We start from the raw sequence: 22,786 nt of genomic DNA, 5'->3' as shown, positions 1-22,786 counted from the left end.
GATGGATTAAAGTCTCTTAAACTTGTCACTGTCTGTAAGTCAGGTTGTATGTTTTGTGAGCGCTGTTAAATGTTGTTTGACTAGGAGGGGAAAACGAGAGTTACAGTTGGACGGTTATTCTGTCTGTTTGGGGAGAGATCTAAAATCTTCCATGGTGAAAACGTGTTTTTGAATGGATGTGCGCATGTGCATGATTTTGCGACACTACACTACAGAAAGGGGGAGTTTATGACACGTTTTGGTTTACGGCACTAAATCTACGACATGCGGTTGTGCTCAGCCTACAAAACAAAATGGTTGGTTAGGGTCATAGGTCCCATCTGGGGGCTGCAGGGAGACGGAGAAACACACAGACAGAGAGATTTTAGCACGAGTATTCTAGTTTAAAGATTGGTTAAAGATGAAACTTGTGGTGTGTCCTATTGAATTGATAAATTAAATATATGTTGGCGAAGAATAATGCATTGAATTAAATGACGGATTAAAATAAAAATGTTTTGTTAAAATAAAATAAAATAATGTTTTTGAGTGATCTATGTAGTTCTGATTTTAGTCTTAGAGTGAATAATGTAGAACGAACGAATATTGAATGGTTGAAATAACTCAGGGATTGCATTAACTACTAAGATGTTATTCTGTGTCTCTGTTTTTTTTCCTGTCATATGAGTGGAGCAATACGATACGATACGACAGGAGAGAGGAGGGGCTGACGTGTGCGTCACGTGACAAGGTGTGACGAGGCAGACGAGAGGATCAGATCAGGCTAGTACACAAAATCATCCTAACAAAATATGTGATGTTATGACAATTTCACATAGGCTTGGCAAATACTATTTCATTAAAAATTGCATTTTGGAGGCTCTGTGTATCACTGGGGTTTGATGGGAATTGGAGTATTGAAGGGTTGTAAGGTTAGAAGGCTTTGTTTATGGGTATTTTAGTCTGAAGATGACTAACTTGCATTTACTTGCAGTTGATGGGTTGTGGTTAGATAGCCAACACTAATTGATAAATTGGTAATATAGGAATAAAAAATTGGTTTTAAATTATTCATAATTTTTAATTGAGTTTTTAATTGGTTTTTATTTTTAATTAAAGGGTTTTTGAATAAGGCATTTAATTGAATTTTTTAATATTCATATTTGATTTTATTTGATTTTTTGGGGAGGAAAAAAAATATATATATATATATATATATATATATATATATTTATTTATTTATTATTATTATTATTTTTTTTGGGGGGTTGTTAGGGTTATATTAATAATTTAAGGGGGGAAGCCTTAGGCTATACAGTCTAAAATAAGATAGTTCACGATGAAGGTGATTAAACCGATTGATATAGGGAAAAATAGTAATCCTTTAACTAAAGTAGTGTTAGAAAGTAGTGTTAGAAAAACTAATGGCAGAAGTTAGTACACCTTTCTCACATACGGATTCAGCAAAAAGACACCCACCTTACGAGAAGAAAAAGTACAGCTTAGGGATGTTTATCCTCAGCTTTCAGTGATCATCTAGGAGGGTGATTATGGCATCAGAGATGAAGACGAATACAAGCAGAAACGACGATAAAGATGAATCCAAAACTCCAGAAGGAAGAAAAACCGAGATGTCTGGGAACTTAAAGAAGATGAGGATGATGAAGATGAGAGTGATTGAGAGAGGTCATGGGTGGATATGACTCTGTGATCAGAAGGAAGTTGGCAAGAGAGAAACGAAGGATACGCGAGATTTGATCTCTGATGAAAGTTGAACGAAGAAGGAGACAAGAGATTCGAGTTCTGATGAAGAAAGCGATGAAGATTTGGAGATTAAAGGTGCTTTATGTTCGAGGATTTTATCCTACAATGACTGGCAAAGAAGAAATAGGAGATATAGACCGAGGCGTATCAGGCCTGGAGGAAGAGACGACTTTGGGAGAGGTAAGGGAGCTAGAGGAACAGCTCGAGACGCTGAAGATACAGAAGAGACAAGGAGAAAACCTGCGGAGAACATTTTTAATCCCAAGAATTGGAGGAGAAGAAGAATACATTGAGGCAAAGATGCTGAAGAAAAGTAAGAAGATGATGGAAGACGATATTTCGAGGACAGAACTTAAAATATAAGCTTTTGAAGAATCCTGATATGTCAACAACAAAGAACAGGACGAAGAAACTCTGAGAAGTCAATCATACAACTGGTGGAGAAGAGAAGCTTGTGTGATGAAGAATCAGGGTGAACCAAATCAACAATCACTGTTACAGCTTCAACTGAACAATATCAAAGGCAATTGTACCAGCCAAGGGGGGACCAGATGTTCCATATCGACCGCCAGTTTCTGGACAGACACAGAATTGGAGGAGGAGGAAGAACAGAGAACATTTTTAAGGAAGATACAGGGGCAATTCAAGATCACCTGTTAGTGTCTAGAAGATCCGGAAGGGGGGTGCATTGCTGAGAGCATCGATTAGAGGAGAAGAGAAAATAGCTAACAGTTGAAACAACCGGCCATTAGAAGTGATAGTGAATAGGGGAAAAACTTATTTGGGTTTAGGCCTAAAGAGGTTAAACATCTCACTAATTGATAACGAATTAGGATAGGGATTTGAGGTAGTAAAACAGTTAATCAAAATAGACATACTAATATTAGAAGATACTGTTATTGCAGTGTTGGGAAGAGAATTGAATTGTACAATAAGATGTACACTAGACTGACTATTAAGACAATCTGTCTGAAAAGTTAAAAGGGGTGATTATTATTCTGGGTTACATTCTTACACTAAGGGATTTCAGGCTAGGCTAAAAGGTGGTTAGTCGTTTTGCCAAGTCTGTGTGTAATGAGTCAGAAGCAGGTGGGGAACTTTCCCAATCACATATTCTACAAATTTGGTGGTAAGGGATTTTGTGAAAATCAGGGGAAAAGGTTTTAAATGTTATGAGAGAAAATATTAGATTAAAATAAGTTAGGAGTAGATTAGGGTTGAAGGAACTCTGAGACAGTAAGCTAAGTTTCAAAGTTAGTAGTAAGACAGAGAGAGAACAGTGAGGAAGGACATTTTAAAGTTTAGTGGGAAGATATGGTAGGAGTTTAGATCTGATAGGGGCAGATGCATTGAGAAAGTATGTGTTGCTGAATGATAAGAGAAGATTGAGGGTGATTGAGTATCTATATTTACAGTTTCCAGCAGGGAGATCAAGGTCATTATAGGTGTATTTTGTGTAATCAAAAGTTTGAAAGTCAGGGATTTAGAGAAAGGACTGAGATTTGGGGAAAAAGTGACACTAGTGGGGATAGATGGAAGCACAAGTAAAGAGTTCAAAGTCTTAGGGGAAAACTAGGAGTAACTAAGGACATTAACACTTCAGTTTATTAGAACAACAGGGAGAAGCAATTTAACTCTTTCAACATTGATAGGTATTAAAGTCATAAATATATCGCATTTGATTATAAGGGAACCAATACAGCACCAATTTTAGGGGGAAAATACTTATTAGGGTTTAGGATGGGGACGTTTCTCCCATATGGAGAGATAATTATGGAGAATAAGTGTTGTTATCAGGACCAGGAGTAAAAGGAGGTATAGTTTAGAAGAGGGTTAGGAGTGACTGTTCACTTATGTTGCGTAATGTTACAGAGAAAGGTCAGGGAGAATATGTGTACTTATCTAGTGCAAGCATTAGAATTTGTTCCGGTTAAGAATTATTGGTTAAAGGGCTATGTAATTCATAAAGTAACGCTTATAATGGAAGAGTTAAGGTTTGTAGCCTCCACAGTCACCAAAGGAGGTCAGGAAGAGTAGATTACAGTCACTCCAACAGTAGATAATACACAGAGGATAATGGGAACCTTTGCATTAGAAGTAATTAGGGTTGATACAGCAACTAAATCAACTACTTTAATGGTAACTTTGGAAGGGATTAATGATACGATGTAGGGAGTATGGCATCGACAACAACTGTTCTGAAATTAAAGGGGGTTAGCAAGAAGGACTCAGGGGCCTAGGTTACGGATGGAGAGTGCTGTCAATGATAGTACGAATAGGGTTAAAATAAGAGAACAGAGAGTAGTAGAGAGAATATAGATTCATCATGAAAGGACAGGATGAGATCTTTGATTTTGATGACAGACAGGGAGAGGTATCTGATCAGTACCGCTCGTTCTTCTGTTGTGGAAATTAGAGATAGATTAACTCATTCTGTAAGATCAGTGAGGAATCTTGAAGGTCCATGTCTGTTGAGGATTCCAGCACCAGACATGTTAGACGGTCGCGCGGCCTCTATCAGGTGTGGTTCAGTCTTATGATTTGTCATGACTGTGGTATCAGCAACAGTCATTGACAGATAAAATAATGTCGTTGTCAGAACAGTGGTTTAAGCCTAGGTTTAAGTAGTGTTCTTGGGTAAATGAATTACCCTATGGGAATTGTTAAATGGGAAAGGAAAATCAGGTAACAACGGAACCATGAAGTATTCAGGTGAAACATTGAGGGATAAAAGTTGTTTAATAAAACATATGAGGTAAGGGGTATGTTTATGGGAAGATCAGAGTGTGATGTTATATGATAACTTTGGATAAGCATGAACATAAGGTTAGAGATGACAAATATGATGTAATTTTTGTGGACCAGGTAGTAGAACAGCAGGACGTTGATGGTTAAAAGATTAGCTTTTGCCTATGACTATGGGGAATTTTAGAGATATTTAGAGGGGGTTTGTGATGATAAAGTATATTTATTCTTACATTATGGATGGACAGGATTTGGTTACATGTCAACGTTGAAGCTTCCATATGAAATTTTATCATTATAAGAGGGATAGCACTGGACACAGCTAAATCTAGGGTTAAAAGGGTGACATGGCGACATGTCATAGTCTTCAAGCCTATCATTGAAGGATAAGGTCAGGGAGAAGGGGGGACTTTATTCATGGTATGGTGTAACATTTGGGAAGATCATATTGATAAATATTAGTTATACTTTGAGTCCAGATAGTTCAGATAAGATCACTGGGGTTATAGATGCATTATAAGGGATGTGTTTGGGAGATCTGAGAAGATTTGGTTGCAAGATCAATTAGGCCAGTAGGGGCAGTGATGGGTCAGATTTTAGTTTCAGCTTTGATAACACTGTGATGTTTGTAATTTGTTACTGATCTTTGAGAAAGTTATGATATTGAGATAGGTTGGAGAGTGATTCCTGGAGACAACACTCAGATGCCGGTGTTGACTGTTCCGGATCTGGAGGAAGATGGATGGACTACTGATGGATAAATATCATTTTGATGATTTTTCAAATTTTTTTTTTTTCAATATTGGGGTGATGTTGGTATGATTTATGAATCAAAGGGGGGAATAGGTTTATGTGATTCATGCATCATTTATATATCATTTTTTAAATTCTTAGGTGAAATTGAGGTTTAATTTGAAAGTGTTTGTTTTGCAAAAGATACTGTTTGGTCGTTTATTTTCTTGTCATTCCAGAAGCATTTGGGAGAACATGTGGAGATTGGAATACTCAAACAAAGACAATATGAAGGGACAATATGACTGGAGGAGATGAAACAAGGAGGGTGTGGCTGATTCCATCATCAACAAGTCCATTGGAAGAGGACACTACAGGGAGATGAAGTGTAGTGGACTACATTCCAGTGTTTGCAATGAAATATAGACATGTGTAATACATAATTGTGTCATATTTTTAGGTATTAATTTTGGTAGAATGATGTTTGATGTTATTGACTACATGTAAGGATCTTAGATGTTTTTGTTTATTTCGGTGAATGTTTAGGGACAGAGAGGCTAGGAAGGGAGAGTTTCATTGTCCGGTCCAATGGGTTGACCAGCCGTACAATGGATGTTTATGGATAGGATTTTGTTTGCAGGGGCTTACATGTGTATTTAATTGCATCATAGTTTCAAATGCATTTACATGGTTAATGAGGTTATCTGGAGTACCGACGGTGGTTGCATGGGGCAGAGGGACCGTGAGAGAATTTTACTGTCTTGATTGATATGGATGGATGGCTGTCAGACAGTTTTTCGCTCTTACACTCCATAGAGATTTCTTCATATGTCATAGTAATGTATTCACACTTCATATGTCATAGTAATGTATTCACACTTCATAAACAGGTATTTCATAGAAAGGTATTTACACTCTAGAGAAGAATGTTTTTGGTTTAATGTTAAAGATACTCAATAAGATAAATTGTTACTTGTTATAATCCTATTCTGTTTGGTTTCGAGACGTTTAGGTTGTCTCGAAAGGGGGGAATGTAGTGTATTGACAATATGATGGTGTTAAATGTTTTAAATGGAACTGAAAGAATGTTGATTTTTGGTATCAAGAAGGAAGGTTTTAGCGTGACGCCACATATGACAGACAGGAAGTGGGTTGTAAGATACGGGGATTGAACAGTAGAGGGAGCCATTCAACTCTTGGAAGGCTATATAAAGGGGGGAAGAACGGCGGAGAGTTAGAACGGCCATAGCAATCTGGGGAGCCGTTCTCCGGACACCGCGGGTCTGTACATATGCTGTAATCTTGTGGTTTGAATAAACCTTATGATCAATGTTCAGTATGAGCAGACTCCTTTTGTTGACAGCAATAATGACCACCATTCATCATATACGACAATACTTTTGCAAGGCACTGTATCTTTCATTTGACATGCTCCTATGAACTTCACATGCTTTTGATCTTATCTGGAATCCCCTATTGCCTTATTAACAAACTTATGCAAGGTTCCCTTTCTCCTGCCAGTAAACGCACACACACGTGCGCGCATAGGACCTCAAGACAAAACAACCATCATTTAATGAGAAGGAATGATGTAGTGATAGTTAAAGAGAGGGAAAGAGTGACAAAGAAAAAGGGATGCAGTGTGTGGGACTAACAGAGGTAAAATTCCTTTATGGCTACAGGAGCTGACATCAAACGAGCTGGCGGCTACATAAAACCAGATTACCACAGAAAGGACCAGCAGGCAAAGAACACTTGGTTACAAATTACCTTGTGCCACAGCCAGACACACACACACACACACACTAGATTGACACTTCGTTCCCCTCACTTCCTATAAAGCCTTGGGTCATCATTATAATATTCACACAAACATCAACAATCCCTTGATTTATTCTGAATGTAAATAGACCTTGGTTGCCACCAGACATAACATCCATCTTCCCCATATGTCATAAGTCATAATGGAAAGGAAAATCATGTTACCTACATAAGTCACAATGGAAAACCATGTTATCTCCATAACATAGGCTCATGTCATAATGGAATTCATGTCATTTACAAATCACAATGACCACTCTCCCGCCTCCACATCTGCAGCCATGCTAAGTTCCAGAGTGGCCTGTCATTTAGTGAAAGCTATGACAGTTATATGACAGCTCTACGACAGCTCTATTGCTCAGTGCTAAAGGAGATCAAACATCAGTCAATGTGGCCCAAGGTTGTCCTGTGGCTCAGTCCTGCCTTATCTATCAGCTCTAATAGCTCTTATCTGAACCACTGAACAATTTCCTCTCCACACACACTAAAAAGACCCCTCATCACCTCTATCAGGGTTGTGTGACGATTCATTACCTGAACACACACACACAAGTATACTCTCTCACCAACCGACACACACACTCCCACCCACGGCCCATTAGCCAGGTCGAGGCATGAGCCCCACAAAAACAACAAGCCATTAAACCCAGCCAGAGAGAACAGGCCCTGACAATCTGCTGTCTGTAAATGAGGGACACAGAGGAAGGGAGTGAGGGAGGAGAGAAATAAAGAACAGGAAAATCAATGAGTTAAGACTCCTGGGAACGAGGGGGTGTTGCAGGGGTAATGACGAGCAGAATGTAACAGCGTTCCAAAAAATAAACAGACCTCGGAACACTAGCGCTGTAGTCCCGTGGCCTACTTTGGAATACAGAACTTCCAAAGAATACAGTGGGAACACAGACAGATTTGGGGGGGGGGGGGGGGTTCAGAGAGGGACAACTGACATTTAGGGATGTCCAGGGACATCGCGTCTCCTGCGGGCTAAACCCATTAATGCCCCATTTGTCCTGAACGCCGGAGCGCTTGGACTTCAACTTATTCTTTATGGATAGGCCCTGAACTGGAGCTAGCCAATAGGCACATTAAAAGATGCATGTCAAAGTGGGCCAAAGAATCATAAAAACTGCTGTGAAAGTGAGAGGACAAGACAGAGAGAGAGGAGAGTGTGTGTGTGTGCACGTGCATGTGTATGTCTGAGAGGAGACAGGAAGATTGAGAGTGGACTGTGTGAGAAGCCACAAGAGGATAGAGGGATGGTACCTGGAATTCAAAGAGACAAGGTGATAGAGAGAGGGGGGGGGGGGGGACAAGTGTGGCAGAATGCCATGCACTAAATAGAGGGGTAGACAGCTGAGGGCCACCCTTTGCTGTTTATCAACCATTTTCTTCTGTCGGTGATGGTCCCACTTTAAATGAACCAAAACATATATAGAGCACGCATATAGTCTTCATAAGCACTCCTATATTGAATCTATATCATACTTACTACATAAAGGGTGACATACAACACCCAATGTAAGTGGGACAGCTGGTTTGTTTATTATAGCTGTTTGTTGTGGTGTCGTGATGTGGAACTAGTCTTTCTGATATAGCTACAGTAGTCTCTCAGTTCTACCTCACATACGATGCCCACACAACCACCGCCGCTGCCAATGTGGCACAAAGGAACAGTGTCACGGTGACTCACAGTGTAGCTAAAGAGGAGGGGAATAGAGAGAGGAAGTCTGAGAGAAAAGAGAGAGAGAGACTAGAAAATGAATCGGTTCAGTGACTCCTCAGAGATAGGAGCTCACAGACAGCCTGTTGGAGACCCCGCAAGGGTGACAGAGTGCCCAGCGATGAATCAGAGGGCAGCTCGTTGTGTAATCTCTCTCACACACACACACACACAGCGAGGGGGAAGTCTCAGTAAAAATAAACTTTAAATAGAAGAAAAACAGACCCAACTGTTCTTTTCAGAAGTTACAGTTGCGCGCTTCAGTGGGCCTTTACATTTAAAGTATCTGCGCTAATGTGTAGCCTAGGACGGTCTGTCCTGGGCTACACATTAGCGAGATACTTTAAAGTTAAGCGGAGATACTTTAACCCTAAAAGCACAGACGGGTACATTTTTCAAAAATGTCATAATTTCCCAACCTTTTTTTTATCCTTCTGAAATGTTAGGACTGTCATGCAACTAGTTCCCGACAAAAAACAAAACAATTTACCATGATTTCTGTGTTAATATGGAGGAATTAAAAATGATCTATTTTGTATACTAGTGGTGCATGGCTAAACTGAAAATCTGGACTCAATAGTAAACTTTGTGATAAAAAGCACCAAATTTGGCACAGAGGTAGATGTATGGACCCTGTTAAGATATAGATATGGAGCCACCCCAGATGTGGCCTCTGTGGGGAGTGGCAGCCACTAACTAAAAAAATTACAAAAAATGTAAATACATATTTAGCTTCCAGTCAATGTCTTTATACCAAGTCAAGAGTCTCATCTTTCAGATTCAATTGGAACTGAGTTGCAGGGTTTACATTAGCCGGTAATAGCCGGCTTTTGACATACATTTTTTTACGCAGATAAATAAAAATGTAAATGTGATTTCTGTCATTCTGAGCACCATGAGTGGACGCCCTAATCAGGTTACGCACCCACTGCATATGTGTCCATTAAATTTCTCAAATGTCAATTACATTTTAAATGCAGCCGGTCAAATGTCCAGAGCCACATTTTCCTAACCGAAACACTGCCGAGTTGATACCCCATTGCATTCCAAAGTTGGAGCTAAAAGTCTGAATGCACCAGCGCCTAAATATCGATATGTCAGATTAGTTTAATTGACAATTTCTCAGCTTTTGAGTATCACAGAAACACAACACGTTTTGACTATAAGTGTGTTAAAAGTAAATGCTTATTTTGGGGGAATTTAAACCATTTACCAGTGTTACAAAAGGTTAATAAAACAGTGTTACTGCTTCACTGACAGTGTCTGTTTGCAATGATTATCAATTTGGGGTCAAAAATTACCTTTTAAACTATAAATCTGGCGCTTTTAGGGTTAAAATCATCACGCATGGCTGACAACCGCTTCTGCGCCTCGATCCAATTCACCCATTCAATCCCGGGGCCATAGAATAGGCCTAGGTCGACCACAGTGCGTATCGGGGCTGTTGGTTTCCATACCAAACAGCAGCAAAGGACGCATTTGATTTCTATTCAAAGCAGTGCACTCAGTCAAAGCACTCCACTGGTTATATAGCCTAAACCAAGTGGGGAAAGGGCTCAGATATGTGCGGCATACATTAATAAACATTTCGCCTCAGGTGCGCTGGTGCGGACCACCTGTTGAGCCCGTCATGCCCAAAGGAGAACGTGTCAAATATCCTCTTTGAAACTATATCGACCCTCACTTCCCTAGAACAGGTCATCCTTAATTAATCTATTAATATTCCACGTGTCAACTGTGTGTTGTTGTATACACGTGGGGATTTCTTGCCTATTAATTATCCTCGCATTATGGCTCTCAATCCACCAGGAAACAATAAAGGCACCCATTGTTGGGTCGAACATGCCGATGCAACCCACAAGCACGGTCGCACTAGGCACATAGATGCACTGACTACTGTATTGTTTGTTTGAAGATGAGAACACAATTTACTCGTGCACGGAATAGATCGCTACTACTCCTACTATGTACCTATTGTAGCCTATGCATTAAGCGTTGGCGATAGAGAGAGAGAGAGAGAGAGATAATTGTTCTGGCCAAATCCAGATGTGTTTTCAAAATAGCGCCTGACAAGGACTGTCTTTACTGTATGTACATTGTGAATAACTGAACGAATTTATACCCATTCAATGCAGTTTTAAAATACCCTTTCTTTGACCAACTGTGAGAGTGAAATCATAAACCTCTGTCATAAGCATGTCGTGACCTCTCATTTTACCAAACGTAGTCTAACAAGCCCAGGCGCTAACTGAGGAACGCTCAACTCCTCTAAAGAGAACGGGGTTGAGCGCTTCTCAGCAACCCCGGGGTTGAGCGCTTCTCAGCAACGTAAAAACAATGAACGACATTGGCTCAACAGGCACCACGGCCAACACACACCGCTGTCACTTTGTAAAGAAGTGAAGTTGAAGTGGCAACAAGTTAACTTACCAAAGTTTGTTCATACTGTAGCGCCCGCTGATCGTCGCCGGCCATGGCTGCGCTGTGTGGCTTGCGCTACAGGCAGAAGTGCCAGAGAGACCGGGTGAGGAAATATTTTGAGGTTGCAGTGAGACACAAATGCTCTCTCTTGTTTTCGAGTGATTAGAACATGAGTCTAATTAATGTGTCATGAAGCTGATGACGTTTATGAGATGAACTCAGAAGTGCTGCATACCAGAGTTCCTTCATTTTATATCCCCAAATCTCTTCCAGGATCTACACAGAGGCGGGACTTGTGTGGCTTGGAGTTGTACGACACGCCCCTCTAGCTTGTTCAAATGGTACAGTCTGTCCTCTGAAGTTTTACGAACAGCGAAAATTCAGGGTTCCGCTTAATTTTAGCAAAATCTTTTAAACGCTTGCTTGCACCTTGACGTTTTGTCAGTCAAATATAACGTTGAAAGATACTTTGTTGTTCTCTTCTGCTACGCTGTTCTGAAATGTTTAGAAACTGGTGTGTCTGTGTTGAAAGCTGTTTTATTTTCCAGGTATCGTGAATGTCAATTCAGTGGAGTCATACCTAGAGTGTCTGAAAGTGGGCGTGTCAAAATAAGTGGAAGGATCAACAGAAGGGGATGGATGGAAAGCGAATCAGCTAATTGGGCAGATTTGATGCCACTCAAGTCCGTTTTGCGTGGCTGATTGGGCTGCATGATGAGTCAATTGTTGACAACTGTAGCATTTTAGCTAAACCTAACCCTTTTCCTAACCTTAACCTCATTCTCCTAGCCTGCCACATTCAATCAATCAATCAATTTTATTTTATATAGCCCTTCTTACATCAGCTAATATCTCGAAGTGCTGTACAGAAACCCAGCCTAAAACCCCAAACAGCTAGTAATGCAGGTGTAGAAGCACGGTGGCTAGGAAAAACTCCCTAGAAAGGCGAAAACCTAGGAAGAAACCTAGAGAGGAACCAGGCTATGAGGGGTGGCCAGTCCTCTTCTGGCTGTGCCGGGTGGAGATTATAACAGAACCATGCCAAGATGTTCAAAAATGTTCATAAGTGACAAGCATGGTCAAATAATAATCAGGAATAAATCTCAGTTGGCTTTTCATAGCCGATCATTAAGAGTTGAAAACAGCAGGTCTGGGACAGGTAGGGGTTCCATAACCGCAGGCAGAACAGTTGAAACTGGAATAGCAGCAAGGCCAGGCGGACTGGGGACAGCAAGGAGTCACCACGGCCGGTAGTCCCGACGTATGGTCCTAGGGCTCAGGTCTCTCAGTTGGCTTTTCATAGCCGATCATTAAGAGTTGAAAACAGCAGGTCTGGGACAGGTAGGGGTTTCGTAACCGCAGGCAGAACAGTTGAAACTGGAATAGCAGCAAGGCCAGGCGGACTGGGGACAGCAAGGTGTCATCATGCCCGGTAGTCCTGACGTATGGTCCTAGGGCTCAGGTTCTCAGAGAGAAAGAGAGAACGAGAGAATTAGAGAGAGCATACTTAAATTCACACAGGACACTGGATAAGACAGGAGAAGTACTCCAGGTATAACCAACTAACCCCAGCCCCCCGACACATAAACTACTGCAGCATAAATACTGGAGGCTGAGACAGGAGCGGTCCGGAGACACTGTGGCCCCATCCGAAGAAACCCCCGGACAGGGCCAAACAGGAAGGATATAACCCCACCCACTCCGCCAAAGCACAGCCCCCGCACCACTAGAGGGATATCCCCAACCACCAACTTACAATCCTGAGACAAGGCCGAGTATAGCCCACAGAGGTCTCCACCACAGCACAAACCAAGGGGGGGGCGCCAACCCAGACAGGAAGATCACGTCAGTAACTCAACCCACTCAAGTGACGCACCCCTCCCAGGGACGGCATGAAAGAGCACCAGCAAGCCAGTGACTCAGCCCCTGCAACAGGGTTAGAGGCAGAGAACCCCAGTGGAGAGGGGAACCGGCCTGGCAGAGACAGCAAGGGCTGTTCGTTGCTCCAGCCTTTCCGTTCACCTTCACACTCCTGGGCCAGACTACACTCAATCATATGACCTACTGAAGAGATAAGTCTTCAGTAAAGACTTAAAGGTTGAGACCGAGTCTGCGTCTCTCACATGGGTAGGCAGACTGTTCCATAAAAATGGAGATCTATAGGAGAAAGCCCTGCCTCCCGCTGTTTGCTTAGAAATTCTAGGGACAATTAGGAGGCCTGCGTCTTGTGACCGTAGCGTACGTATTGGTATGTACGGCAGGACCAACTCGGAAAGATAGGTAGGAGCAAGCCCATGTAACGCTTTATAGGTTAACAGTAAAACCTTGAAATCAGCCCTTGCCTTAACAGGAAGCCAGTGTAGGGAAGCTAGCACTGGAGTAATATGATCAAATTTCTTGGTTCTAGTCAGGATTCTAGCAGCCGTATTTAGCACTAACTGAAGTTTATTTAGTGCTTTATCCGGGTAGCCGGAAAATAGAGCATTGCAGTAGTCTAACCTAGAAGTAACAAATGCATGGATTAATTTTTCTGCATCATTTTTGGACAGAAAATTTCTGATTTTTGCAATGTTACGTAGATGGAAAAAAGCTGTCCTTGAAACAGTCTTGATATGTTCGTCAAAAGAGAGATCAGGGTCAAGAGTAACGCCGAGGTCCTTCACAGTTTTATTTGAGACGACTTTACAACCATCAAGATGAATTGTCAGATTTAACATTAAATCTTCTAACCTGCCATGTTAATTATCCTAACCTGCTACGCATTTTAGCTAAGCCTAACCCTAACCCTTTTCCTAACCTTAACCTTAACCTCATCCTCCTAACCTGCCAGCGTTAATTATCCTAACCTGCTATGTTAATTCTCCTAACCTGCATACGTTAGTTCTCTTAACCTGCTATGTAAAGATTAAGCTGACCAGCGGTGGGTGCACCTGGCAATGGCCGGTCTAACCAATAATGGAGCGCTGATGTTACACCCATCGCAGTTGATCCAACCACTTATTTTGCAACACCCACTTTCAGACACTCCAAGTATGCGGTTAACCATACTTGATTCAGTGGCCAGGTAAATTCAGAGGGGAGTGTCTGAAGATACCGTTCTAGGGGTGTCCTAATGTATTATTTAGTTTTTATTGCAGAGCACGTGTGTATCACATTAAAATTAAAAGATAGAAATCAGTCTGTTAAAAGCTCATTCGTGGGCCTCCCGAGTGGCACAGCGGTCTAAGGCACTGCATGGCAGTGCTAAAGGCATCACTACAGACCCGGGTTTGATCCCGGGCTGTATCACAACCGGCCGTGATCTGGAGTCCCATAGGACGGCGCATAATTGGCCCAGCGTCATCTGGGTTAGGGGAGGGTTTGGCCGGGGGGGCTTTACTTGGCTCATTGCGCTCTTGTGGCGGGCCGGGCGCCTGCAGGCTGACCTCGGTCATCAGGTGAACAGTGTTTCCTCCGACACATTGGTGCGGGAGGGTGTTAAGAAGCGTGGGTTGGCTGGTCATGTTTCGGAGGACGCATGACTCGACCTTCACCTACCGAGCCCGTTGGGGAGTTGCAGTGATGAGACAAGATCAAAAAGTATTTCCTTTCTTCTTTTATAGCTCAATAACCCCCCCCCCCCCCACCCACAATAATTATTTTTTGGGAAAAAACAAATATGTTATGTGTCATTGAATTGCATTGCCAGGTGATTCCATAAAATGGCTTATAACATTTATATTGGGAACACAAGCCAGACAGACAGTAATCCACACCCTGGAATTGGACTCAGTCACTCAGGAATCAAATGTTCTGGTGAGACCTTCCTCTGAAATGTTACTGCCACCATAATCCTAAATCCTTAATCCATTCATTCATAGCCTACAGGACTTTTTACCCATATGGACACCCAAATGTAAATGCTAAGAGCATAGCAAATATGAGATGGGTACACGTAGGCATGGTATAAATTGAAGGAGAATACTTTGGAGATTATGGAGAAACACTCAGAACACATGATTATAAAAGACAGTTCCAGCATGTACCAGTGCAGCCTGGCCTCAGAGCCATACAAAACATCCTTTACGTATTTCTGAGCACCTTCAAGACATACAGTGCATTCGGAAAGTATTCAGACACCTTGACTTTTTCCACATTTTGTTACGTTACAGCATTATTCTAAAATGATTAAATTGTTTTCCCCCCCTCATCAATCTACACACAATATCCCATAATAACAAAGCAAAAACAGGTTTTTAGACATTTTTGCAAATGTATTACAAATAAAAAACTGAAATATTACATTTACATAAGTATTCAGACCCTTTACTCAGTCATTTGTTGAAGCACCTTTGGCAGCGATTACAGCCTTGAGTCTTCTTGGGTATGACGCTACAAGCTTGGCACACCTGTATTTGGGGAGTTTCTACCATTGTTCTCTGCATATTTTCTCAAGCTCTGTCAGGTTGGATGGGGAGAGTCGCTGCACAGCTATTTTCAAGTCTCTCCAGAAATGTTCGATCGTGTTGAAGTTCGGGCTCTGACTGGGCCACTCAAGGACATTCAGAGACTTGTCCCGAAGTCACTCCTGCCTTGTCTTGGCTGTGTGCTTAGGGTCGTTGCTCTGTTGGAAGGTGAACCTTCACTCCAGTCTGAGGTCCTGAGTGCTCTGGAGCAGGTTTTCATCAAGGATCTCTCTGTACTTTGCTCTGTTCATCTTTCCCTCAATCCTGACTAGTCTCCCAGTCCATGCCGCTGAAAAACATCCCCATAGCTTGATGCTGCCACCACCATGCTTCACCGTAGGGATGGTGCCAGGTTTCCTCCAGACGTGACGCTTGGCATTCAGGCCAAAGAGTTCAATCTTGGTTTCGTCAGACCAGAGAATCTTGTTTCCCATGGTCTGAGTGTCCTTTAGGTGCCTTTTGGCAAACTCCAAGCCGGCAGTCATGTGCCTTTTACTGAGGAGTTGATTCCGCCTGGCCTGATTGGTGGAGTGCTGCAGAGATGGTTGTCCTTCTGGAAGGTTCCCCATCTCCACAGAGGAACTCTCAAGCTCTGTCAGAGTGACCATTGGGTTCTTGGTCACCTCCCTGACCAAGGCCCTTCTCCCCCGATTGCTCAGTTTAGCCGGGCGGCCAGCTCTAGGAAGAGTCTTGGTTGTTCCAAACTTCTTCCATTTAAGAATGATGGAGGCCACTATGTTCTTGGGGACCTTCAATGCAGCAAAAACAAATTGGTACCATTCCCCAGATCTGTGCCTCGACACAATCCTGTCTCTGAGCTCTACAGACAATTCCTTCGACCTCATGGCTTAGTTTTTGCTCTGGTATGCACTGGCAACTGTGGGACCTTATACAGACAGGTGTGTGCCTTTCCAAATCATTGAATTTACCACAGTTGGACTCCAATCAAGTTGTAGAAACATCTCAATGATGATCAATGGAAACAGGATACACCTGAGTTACATTTCTAATCTCATAGCAAAGGGTCTGAATACTTATGTAAATAAGGTATTTCAGTTTTTTATTTTTTATACATTTGGGGAATTGTGTGTAGATTGATGAGGGAAAACATTAATTTAATACATTTTAGAATAAGACTGTAACGTAACAAAATGTGGAAAAAGTCAAGGGGTCTGAATACTTTCCGAATGCACTGTACATTCCCCCAACCAGAAGCAATGGATTACAGGCAACACCCGCACTGAGCTAAAAGTTAGAGCTGCCGCTTTCAAGGAGCGGGACAGTAATCCGGACGCTTATAAGAAATCCTGCTACGACCTCAGATGAAACATCAAACAGGCAAAGCATCAATACAGGACTAAGATTGAATTCTACAACACCGGCTCTGACGCTTGACGGATGTGGCAGGGTTTGCAAAATTATCATGGATGACAAAGGGAAACCTAGCTGCAAGCTGCCCAGCGACGCAAGCCTACCAGATTAGCTAAATGCCTTCTATGCTCACTTCGAGGCAAGCAACACTAGACCATGCATGAGAGCACCAGCTGTTCCGGACGTCTGTTTGATCTTGTTCTCCGTAGCCGATGTGGGTAAGACCTTTAAACAGGTTAACATTCGCAAGGCATTGGGGTCAGACAGAATACCAGGACGCATACTCAGAGCATGCGCTGACCAATTGGCAAGTGCCTTCATTGACATTTTCAACCTACCTCTGACCCAACTTGTTTCAAGCAGACCGCCATTGTCCCTGTGCCCAAGAAAGCCAAGGTAACCTGCCTAATTTACTAACACACTCACATCTATAGCCATGAAATGTTTTGAAAGGCTGGTCATGGCTCACATCAACACCATCATCCCAGACACCCTGGACACACTCCAAATCACATACTGCCCCAACAGATCCACAGATGACGCAATCTCTATTGCACTCCACACTGCCCTCACCCAGCTGGACAAAAGGAATACCTATGTAAGAATGCTGTTAATTGACTACAGCTCAGCATTCAACACCATAATCAGGACCATGGGACTGAACACCTCCCTCTGCACCTGGATCCTGGACTTCCTGACGGGCCACCCCCAGGCGCTGAGGGTAAGCAACAACACATCTGCCACGCTGACTATCAACACGAGGGCCCCTCAGGGGTGTGTGCTTAGTCCCCTCCTGTACTTCCTGGTCACCCACGACTGCGTGGCCACAGTGAAAAGGGTTGAGAGATTCAAGTTTCTCTGTGTCCACATCACTAAGGAATTAACATGGTCCACACACACCCACACAGTTGTCAAGAGGGCACAACAGCGCCTCTTCCCCTTCAGGAGCATGAAAATATTTGGCATGGGCCCTCAGATCCTCAAAAAGTTCTACAGCTGCACCATTGAGAGCATCTTGACTGGCTGCATCACCGCTTGGTACGGCAACTGTAAGGCACCCGACCGCAAGGCGCTACTGTCACGTACGTTAAGGAACGGGACGGACCAAGGTGCAGCGTGAACGGCGAACATGTTTATTAACTAATAAACACACGAAACAGTAACCAAAACAACAAACTTAACCGTGACGGTCCAAAGGCTAACACACAAGCCTAAACATGAACATAACGAAATCCCACAACGCAGGCAGGAAAACTGGCTGCCTAAGTATGATCCCCAATCAGAGACAACGAGCAACAGCTGCCTCTGATTGGGAACCACACCCGGCCAAACATAGAAATACAAAACCTAGAATATATTCACACCCTGACCAAACTAGCTAGAGTTCTATAGGCCAGGGCGTGATGGTTTGTGCGGACTCTGGCCGCACAAACCTGACTGAATAGGGGAGGGTCCGGGTGGGCTTCTAGCCTCGGTGGCGGCTCCGGCTGACCGGAGCTGGATCAGGTACCGGTGGAGCGGACTGCTCTGGCTCCGGCGTGGAGCCGCTGACCGGAGCTGGATTAGGCACCGGTGGAGCGGACTGCTCTGGTTCCGGAGTGGAGCCGCTGACCGGTGCCGGACCAGGCACCGGTGGAACGGGCACGGGCCGTGCCGGACTGGCGACGCGCACCACTGGCTTGGTGCGAGGAGCAGGAACAGGCCGGGCCGGACTGGCGACGCGCACCACTGGCTTGGTGCGAGGGGCAGGGACAGACCGGGCCGGACTGGCGACGCACACCACTGGCTTGGTGCGAGGAGCAGGAACAAGCCGGGCCGGACTGGTGACGCGCACCACTGGCTTGGTGCGAGGAGCAGGGACAGGCCGGGCCAGACTGGCGACGCGCACCACTGGCTTGGTGCGAGGAGCAGGAACAGGCCGGGCCGGATTGGGAACACGCACCAATGGCTCGGTGCGGGGAGCAGGAACAGGGCGTACCGGACTGGGAACACACACCACTGGCTTGGTGCGGGGAGCAGGAACAGGCCGGGCCGGACTGGGAACATGCACCACTGGCTTGGTGCGGGGAGCAGGTACGGGGCGTACCAGACTGGGAACACGCACCACTGGCTTGGTGCGGGGAGAAGGAACAGGCCGGGCCGGACTGGGAACACGCACCACTGGCTTGGTGCGGGGAGCAGGTACGGGGCGTACCGGACTGGGAACCGGCGCTGGAGGTCTATGACTGTCTCCGTTCTTTACACTCCGCGCCCCGTCCTCCTGTGAGGACTCCTCCTTGAGCCCCCACGAGTGCAGTGGTCGGGGCTCCTCTCTGTCGCTCCCCGACCACCCTTTTAGCCCCCCCAAAAAAAATTATTGGGGCTGTCTCTCCACCCTGATCCCTTTCAGGGCCTCCCTCTTTCTTGCCAGATCCTCTCTTATCTCCTGCCAAGTCCATCCTCTCTGCTCCTCCTCGGCACACTGCTTGGTCCAGGTCGGGTGGGATTTTCTGTCACGTACGTTAAGGAACGGGACAGACCAAGGTGCAGCGTGAACAGCGAACATGTTTATTAACTAATAAACACACGAAACAGTAACCAAAACAACAAACTTAACCGTGACGGTCCAAAGGCTAACACACAAGCCTAAACATGAACATAACAAAATCCCACAACGCAGGCAGGAAAACTGGCTGCCTAAGTATGATCCCCAATCAGAGACAACGAGCGACAGCTGCCTCTGATTGGGAACCACACCCGGCCAAACATAGAAATACAAAACCTAGAATATATTCACACCCTGACCAAACTAGCTAGAGTTCTATAGGCCAGGGCGTGACAGCTACAGAGGGTGATGAGTACGACCCAGTACATCACGGGGGCTGAGATCCCTGCCATCCAGGACATATATACAAGGTGGTGTCAGAGGAAGGCCCAAAATATTGTCAAAGTCTCCAGCTACCCAAGCCATAGACTGTTCTCTCTGCTATCGCACGGTAAGCAGTATCAGTGCACCATGTCTGGAACCAACAGGACCCTGAACAGCTTCTACCCCCAAGCCATAAGACTGCTAAACAAGACTGCTAAATAGCTACTCAAATGGCTACCCACTGCTGCTACTGTCTATTATCTGTCCTGTTACCTAGTCACTTCAACCCTACCTATATGTACAATGCCTTCAGAACGTATTCACCACCCTTGACTTTTTCCACATTTTGTGTTGTGTTGCAGCCTGAATTTTAAATTGATTAAATTGAGATTTTGTGTCACTGGCCTGTTACACAATATCCCATAATGTCAAAGTGGAATTATGTTTTTAGAAATGTTTAGAAATGAATAAAAAATGAAAAGCTGAAATGTCTTGAGTCAATAAGTATTCAACCCCTTTGTTATGGCAAGCCTAAATAAGTTCAGGAGTAAAAATCTGCTTAACAAGTCACATAAATTGCATGGACTCACTCTGTGTGCAATAATAGTATTTAACATGATTTTTGGATGACTGACTCATCTCTGTACCCCACACATACAATTATCTGCTGTGCAGTGAATTTCAAACACTGATTCAACCACAAAGACCAGGAAGGTTTACCAATGCCTCGCAAAGAAGGGCACCTGTTGGTAGATGGGGGAAAAAGCAGACATTGAATATCCCTTTGAGCATGGGGAAGTTATTAATTACACTTTGGATGGTGGACCAATACACCCAGTCACTACAAAGATACAGGCTTCCTTCTTAACTCAGTTGCCGGAGAGGAAGGAAACCGCTCAAGGATTTCACCATGAGGCCAATGGTGACTTTAAAACAGTTAATGGCTGTGATAAGAGAAAACTGTGGATGGATCAACAACATTGTAGTTACTCCACAATAATAACCTACATGACAGAATGAAAAGAAGGAAGCCTGCACAGAATATAAATATTCCAAAACATGCATCCTGTTTGCAATAAGGCACTAAAGTAAAACTGTGAAGACATGAACTTTACACTGAGTATACCAAACATTAGGAACACCTTCCTAATATTGAGTTGCACCCCCCTTTGCCCTCAGAACAGCCTCAATTCATCGGCATGGACTCTACAAGGTGTCGATAGCGTTCCACAGGGATGCTGGCCCATGTTAACTCCAATGCTCCCCATAGTTGGGTCAAGGTGGACCATTCTTGATACACATTGGAAACTGTTGAGCGTGAAAAACCCAGCAGCATTGCAGTTCTTGACACAAACCGGTGCGCCTGGCACCCACTACCATACCCTATTCAGAGGCACTTAAATCTTTTGACTTGCCCATTCACCTTCTGAATGGCACACATACACAATCCATGTCTCAATTGTCTCAAGGCTTAAAAATAATTATTTAACCTGTCTCCTCCCCTTCATCTGCACTGATTGAAGTGGATTTAACAAGTGACATCAATAAGGGATTATATCTTTCACCTGGATTCACCTGGTCAGTCTATGTCATGGAAATGTTTTATATACTCAGTGTATGTCCTGAATACAAAGTGTTATGTTTGGGGCAAATACAACACAACACATCATTGAGTACCACTGCATATTTTCAAGCATGGTGGTGGCTGCATTCTGTTATGGGTATGCTTGTCATTGGCAAGGACTAGGGAGTTTTTAGGATAAAAATAAATGGAATAGAGCTAAGCACAGGCAACATCCTAGAGGAAAACCTGGTTCGGTCTGCTCTTCAACAGACACTGCGAGACAAATTCACCTTTCAGCAGGACAATAACCTAAAACACAAGGCCAAATATACACTGGAGTTGCTTACCAAGACACGATTGAATGTTCCTGAGTGGCCTAGTTACAGTTTTGACTTAAATCGGCTTAAAAACCCATGGCAAGATTTGAAAATGGCTGTTTAGCAATGATCAACAACCAACTTGACAGAGTTTGAAGAATAAAAAAAATAATAATGTGACATATACAATTATCCTTGAAATAGAAGTCAGTTGTGTGTGCGGACAATTTACACAGATGATGGCCTGAGGCCGAAACGTTTGTGTTTTGTTTTCACCTTTCATTTATGCACTTTCTTGCATTATGATTTTTTGGGCACCATGATGTTTTAATAAACATCTTTATTTTGCGTTCAAGCCTCAGTTTTGGACATATTCCTTTTTTCGACAGTGTGCGGGTCTCCATCTCTTCCATAAATAATAATGTGCAAATATTGACAATCCAGGTGTGCAAAGCTCTTAGAGACTTACCCAGAAAGACTCACAGCTGTAATCGCTGCCAAAGGTGATTCTAACATGTATTGACTCAGGGGGTTGAATATTTATGTAATCAAGATATACTGTGTTAGTGTTTTATTTTTCATACTTGTTTTTACAAATGTTTGAATTTTTCTTCCACTTTGACATTAAGGAATATTTTGTGTAGATCATTGACAAAATATTACAATTAAATCAATTTTAATCCCACAATTAAATCAATTTTAATGCCACTTTGTAACACAACAAAATGTGGAAAAAGTCCAGGGGTGTGAATACTTTCTGAAGGCAGTACCTTAGCTACCTCAATGACCTCCTACCCCTGCACATCGACTCGGTACTGGTACTCCCCGTATATAGACATTATTTTTACTCGTCATTGTTATTAGTTATTTACTGTGTATTTATTCCTCGTGTCACTGTTTCTATATTTAAAAATATATATATATTATACTTTTTTATACTTTATTTTGATGAAGCATGTGACAATTAACATTTGATTTGATTAGTTGTCTGTAGCCTTCAGCAGAGAGTGAGTGTTGAGGAGATATTGCTTTGAGCCTGGAGAGGACACACCTGCATTA

At 43.3% G+C, this 22,786-nt stretch overlaps 1 protein-coding gene across 1 annotated transcript in view; it reads right to left on the bottom strand.

The window, feature by feature from the left end:
* LOC311101845 (chloride channel protein 2-like) overlaps nt 1-11,737 on the bottom strand; it is a 169,727-nt gene extending 157,990 nt beyond the window's left edge. Inside the window, exon 1 of the mRNA XM_084143056.1 lies at nt 11,192-11,737. Coding sequence (XP_083999182.1) covers nt 11,192-11,236 — 45 coding nt within the window. The 5' untranslated portion in view covers nt 11,237-11,737. The remainder of the gene's footprint in view (nt 1-11,191) is intronic.
* Between the last annotated feature and the right edge of the window lie 11,049 nt (nt 11,738-22,786).

The sequence above is a fragment of the Coregonus lavaretus genome, assembly GCF_964263955.1.
Source record: "Coregonus lavaretus genome assembly, chromosome: 26".
Classification (NCBI taxonomy): Eukaryota; Metazoa; Chordata; class Actinopteri; order Salmoniformes; family Salmonidae; genus Coregonus; species Coregonus lavaretus.
This window is presented reverse-complemented; position numbering and strand designations above follow the sequence as displayed.